Below are 5,000 nucleotides of genomic sequence, written 5' to 3' on the forward strand. Positions count from 1 at the left end.
TCTCCCTTTTAGTAATGTGTTTTTCACAACCTGGAGTTATTGGAATGTCGATATAATTTTATATATTGTGTAAATAGTACAGTAGGATTTCCAAGGCTCATCTCTCCTTCACACCTGCTCCTGATTATATTACGTTGAATCCATTAATGAGATATGAGACACATTTTTAATGATCAAGATTGAATTATAATTTGGTTCAAAAGAATTGAATCTAATCACATAAGTCCTACATGACTAGGAAAGCCAAAGTTTGCTAATCAATTTATTAACTGATGAATAAATTGCTTAACTATTGTGTTTTGACATGTGTTTCTTTATGTGGTTTCAAGACAAAGAAGGCGGTAAGACATTTATGTGAACTGGTTGTAGAACTAGTTTTTAAGTAGACGTTGGTTTGAATTTGAAAAAAAAAAAAAAGTATATTAAAAAAAAAAAAAGTACTATGTGGTGTAGATCAGGAACGTAAGTAAGAGCATCATAATAGTGAATAATAAAAAAAGATTATGAATTGATATTTATTTGTAAATAAAGAAGGTAGTATAATAAAACGTATTTCTCTGGGACATTTTTAAGTATCATTTAGCTGCTATCAGTGATCCTTGGTGTTTTGGTAACAGTCCAAATGTAAATTGCTGTTATGCTTGCCAGTTCTTCGGCTTTTGCTTTCAAAAGATATTTTACGTTCTTATTTGTAGATGGAGGCTCACGTTGATGCTATAATTTGCTATGTAATGTACTGATAGTGAAAAGACCGGTGATGCATTTATTGTAATGTACTTATAGAGAGAAAAAGGGGGAAATGTGGAAAGCAAAAGAAGTGAGATAAAAATTGAAAGAAAATGATTAAGAAAAATATAAGAGTCTTTATGCCCCCGTCTTCCTACCATGAACTCATCCCTATCCATTATACCAACAGTGTCCTTCATATCCCTCGAGAGATTCAAGCTGCAAGAATGCAAAAACCTGTGAGAGTGTTTACCTGGACTGTTACCTCCTCGATGACAATGGCTTCATCATTGCATCCGAGAAGAATGAACACACAGGCAAGTTCTTCGGAACGCTGGAGGGCACTATAATGGAGTCGCTGGTCCAGAGTGAAGTCTACAGGAAGGTGAAAATCTATGACTACCAGGCAGTGTGCTTGGATAGTCAAACTGAGCCAAATCCAGCTTCCATTCTGCTTACGGTGAGTTTGCCTTTGGAATATAGTTTGTGTTTTAGTAAGGAAATGCCCAAAGCCTTTGAATCTATCAGTGAGTAAATATGCATTTGATAAAAGAAAAAATTAGATATATGAACTACATATCCGCAACAGTTAACATTTTCTATTTTCTATTTTTCTATTTTCTTGTAAACACAAGAACTGATCACATCTTATAATCTCTCTTCCTTACCAACAGCCAGTACAAATGCTGAAATGGACAGCCAACTGGATCATGAGCAACATCTTCTGGGTGTTGGTAAAGACACACCTCTACACCCTGTGGGACCCCAATCAAGCCTGGGCCTACACCCACGGGGCTCGCGAGGACATCTACCCAGACATCAACAACCCCCACATGGAGCCAGTGGACTACAAAGAGGTCTTCGATGAAACCAGTAAGTATTTCATCTCTCTCGTTTCTTTTTTTAAGTTGGTGTTTCCAGTAGCATTTTCATCACCATTTCTTTCACTAGTGGTGTTTTTGCTGATGTTGTTAATGTTGTAGCCATTATTGCCATTCTCTTTTTCTTTGCATCATTATATTTTAAGTATCATTCTCATCTCCATTATCATTTTCTTTTTGTTAAGATGTATAGACCATTTTGATAATCATTATCATTAGTAGAAGTGCAAGTAGTAACATAATTTTGTAGTTTGCTGTCACAATGATATTTTTTTTTAATATGATTTAATAATTATAAGTTAATATTAGTAATAGATTATAAATAATTTGCACAAGCTTGCCCAGAGATAAGATATCACGTTGAACTTTTGCATTTTTGATTCTCCATTGCATGAGATAGCATTGCAGAAATGACAGGTTTTCTGCAGATCATGTGTCTAACAGGATATAAAAAAGTTGCAGATTACTTTTCTGATGAACCAGCACCAGAGGTTGCAAAAGAATACCCGGCTGTTGAAGAAAATGACCTTCCAGATTATGGTGACTGAGATGTTCTTTTGTAATGCTAACAGATATTAACAGAAGCTGTTGAGAATCTCCCTTTGTAGTTGAGTAAATTTGATATACTGGAAATAGATCTTGTTGATATAATCATCATTTTTCAGGCTTAGCTGTGTATTATTGATTGTGTGGGAGTGTATATTATATCCAGCCATGACAACCATGGACTCATTAGTTATAATTGTAACATTAATGGCTTTTAAACAGACCCTATTTTAACACTAATGTAGTAAGACAGTAGTTGTAGTATTTATTTTTTAGATCTGATTAAGATTTTATCCATGAGTTTATACCCTAATAAATAATTTTATTGCATAGATACTTACCAGCTTTAGTAGGCAATCTACAGTACATATTTGTTATTTTTAGCATATAAGCATAGGGAGAAAATATTATTTCTTCATTTTCTTTATTACTTTTTTTGAAATTTCAAGAACTAGCTTTGTGTATGTATATATATCTATATAGATATATAGATATATAAATATAATATATATATATATGTATATATATATATATTTTTATATATATATAGATCTATATATATATTTATATATAACATTTATATACATATATATCTATATCTATATATAATATATATATATAGATATACACACATGTGTGTGTGCGTGTGTATATATAAATATATATATATATATATATATATATATATATATATATATATATATATATATAAATATATATATATATATGTGTGTGTGTGTGTGTGTTTATATATTATGTATATATATGCACACATATTATTGTATATGTATTAGTTGTTTAAGTAATCAAGCAGAACAAAACAGGATTAGAGTCAGTAACTCTATCAAGGGCAGAAGGGTTATCGAGACATATCAGCATACTTTCAATCAAAGTAGAGAAAGTCCCTTGATTCTTAGTGAGACAGCTCTTTAGAAAGGGTCACACAACACCAGATTCCCATGTGAGACTGTTAACTCAGCAGCTAGCTTGTCTCTCAGAGCCAGGAGAGGAGGGGTCAGGTGAAGCAGGGTTAGAGGAAGAGGAAGACCAAATTCTTGAGGGTTCAGGCATGGAGGGCTCGGGGGAGGAACCCTCACCCGACATCAGCGAGGCAGACTTCGACGATGGTTGGTAGTCTTTTACCGCAGCCAGGACTAGGGCTATGGGCAGCTGAATGATCATTATACCCTTCGTCACAGTGTCTATGTGGATATGATTCAGTGATTGACCAAGTTATTAAAAGAATATTTTTCAGCCCTGTGTTGTCAGTGTGCTAAAAGTGTCCTTGCCATCTTACTTGTGAAGGCCTGAGTTAGGAACTGAACATGTTCTTGCAATTTTTCTGTTTCTCTTCTCTGAATTGTGTGTTTTTAGTTTGCTAAAACGAAGATCTTTTGAACCAGTAAGATTTAAGCAGTAAAGCCCAAGAAAATTTTATAACAGCCATGACTTTTTCTTCTAAATTCTTGTTTTACAGTCATAAATGTCTGTGCATTGGCCACATTAAACCTGTTATATTCTGTTTTTTTTTTTTTTCTTTTGTTGCTTTTTCACTTGTGTTTATATGCACCATTTTTTAAAATCTTTCCTATTTGCTTGGCTTTTTCACTAAACTGCAATAACTTTGGAGATCATTTTAAAATGATAGCATTACATTAATCAAACATTTGAAATGTGATTTGGTGGAATCATTAATAAGGGTGTATATATTGTTATTTGATATTGCTGAAGAATAACTTTTAATATCACTAGTTAAAAGCCAATGCTTGTAAAATACTCTCCAACAGAAAATATCATTTGTTGAATCTAAACCTCACAGAATATATGTTCACGATGTTGAGGTTGTTATGTAATTCACTTTCAAGTTGAAGTTTAATTGAAGAAAGAAGAAAAAAGCCATGCATAGTCAGTATTGCATATCTTTACTGAAAATTGCTAAATAAATCACATGAAACTCTAAACTAATGAGTAACAGAAAAAGAGTGGAAAGTTGATTTAAATGTTTTCCCTTTCTCCCTCATTTTCTATTGCATGGCTCATATGTTACATAAATGATTTCACTTGAAGTTATCTTTTATTTTATTTTGTTGATCACTTGACCGTGCATCAGACAGCCGTCTTCTAAATCAGAGATGAGTATTTTATTGAAATACACATATACGTAAAAGATTTTTAAGAATGTAAAGAGCATTAGTTGTTGGGGGTCACAGATATAGTACTGATATTGCAAAGACGTTTTCCTAATAATAATTTTTATTGTTTTTTTCAATTATTTCATGCATTGTTTTCTAGTTTTGATACCTCAAGGCATGCTCAGATTGTTACCATTAAGAGAATCTTATGTCTTATACCCTTTTTTAATATGAGTCCGCCATCATTTCTCTGTTGTTTTTTTTGCTGAAACTTCAGAACTGATATATTTTGCTTATACTGTCATAGTTCTCGCATTTCACAGATTTCAATTTCACATGATTTTCATCACGAGGTTTATGAAAGCTGTATGAATTCTCTTTCTTTTTTTTTCACCCTTGTTTCAAACAGGAATAAATGAATCAGAACTCCTGGAAGAGATAGATATATTATATACAGATTGGGCTGATGAAGATGAGGAAGCCTTATATACAGATGGTGATGTAGCATGAGTTTGATAGAGTGACATTTGATAACCAGTGTTACTTGGCGTGATTCTAACAGGATTGTTTAATTTGCATAATTGTTATTATTAATATTATTATTATTATTAATTATTATTATTGTTATTATAATTATTAATTATTATTATTATAATTATTATTAATCATCATTATTATTATTATTATTATTATTATTATTATTATTATTATTATT

At 31.9% G+C, this 5,000-nt stretch overlaps 1 protein-coding gene across 13 annotated transcripts in view; it reads left to right on the forward strand.

The window, feature by feature from the left end:
* LOC125035035 (voltage-dependent calcium channel subunit alpha-2/delta-3-like) overlaps positions 1 to 5,000 on the forward strand; it is a 77,324-nt gene that overhangs the window by 46,266 nt on the left and 26,058 nt on the right. For 9 of the 13 annotated variants that reach the window (XM_047627103.1, XM_047627105.1, XM_047627100.1 and 6 more), the window contains 5 exons: positions 917 to 1,186; positions 1,401 to 1,599; positions 2,064 to 2,147; positions 3,152 to 3,280; positions 4,695 to 4,781. In XM_047627103.1, coding sequence (XP_047483059.1) covers positions 917 to 1,186; positions 1,401 to 1,599; positions 2,064 to 2,147; positions 3,152 to 3,280; positions 4,695 to 4,781 — 769 coding nt within the window. The remainder of the gene's footprint in view (positions 1 to 916; positions 1,187 to 1,400; positions 1,600 to 2,063; positions 2,148 to 3,151; positions 3,281 to 4,694; positions 4,782 to 5,000) is intronic. The other 4 variants (XM_047627110.1, XM_047627111.1, XM_047627106.1 and 1 more) reach the window with 3 other exon arrangements.

The sequence above is a fragment of the Penaeus chinensis genome, chromosome 19 (assembly GCF_019202785.1).
Source record: "Penaeus chinensis breed Huanghai No. 1 chromosome 19, ASM1920278v2, whole genome shotgun sequence".
In the NCBI taxonomy this organism is placed as follows: domain Eukaryota; kingdom Metazoa; phylum Arthropoda; class Malacostraca; order Decapoda; family Penaeidae; genus Penaeus; species Penaeus chinensis.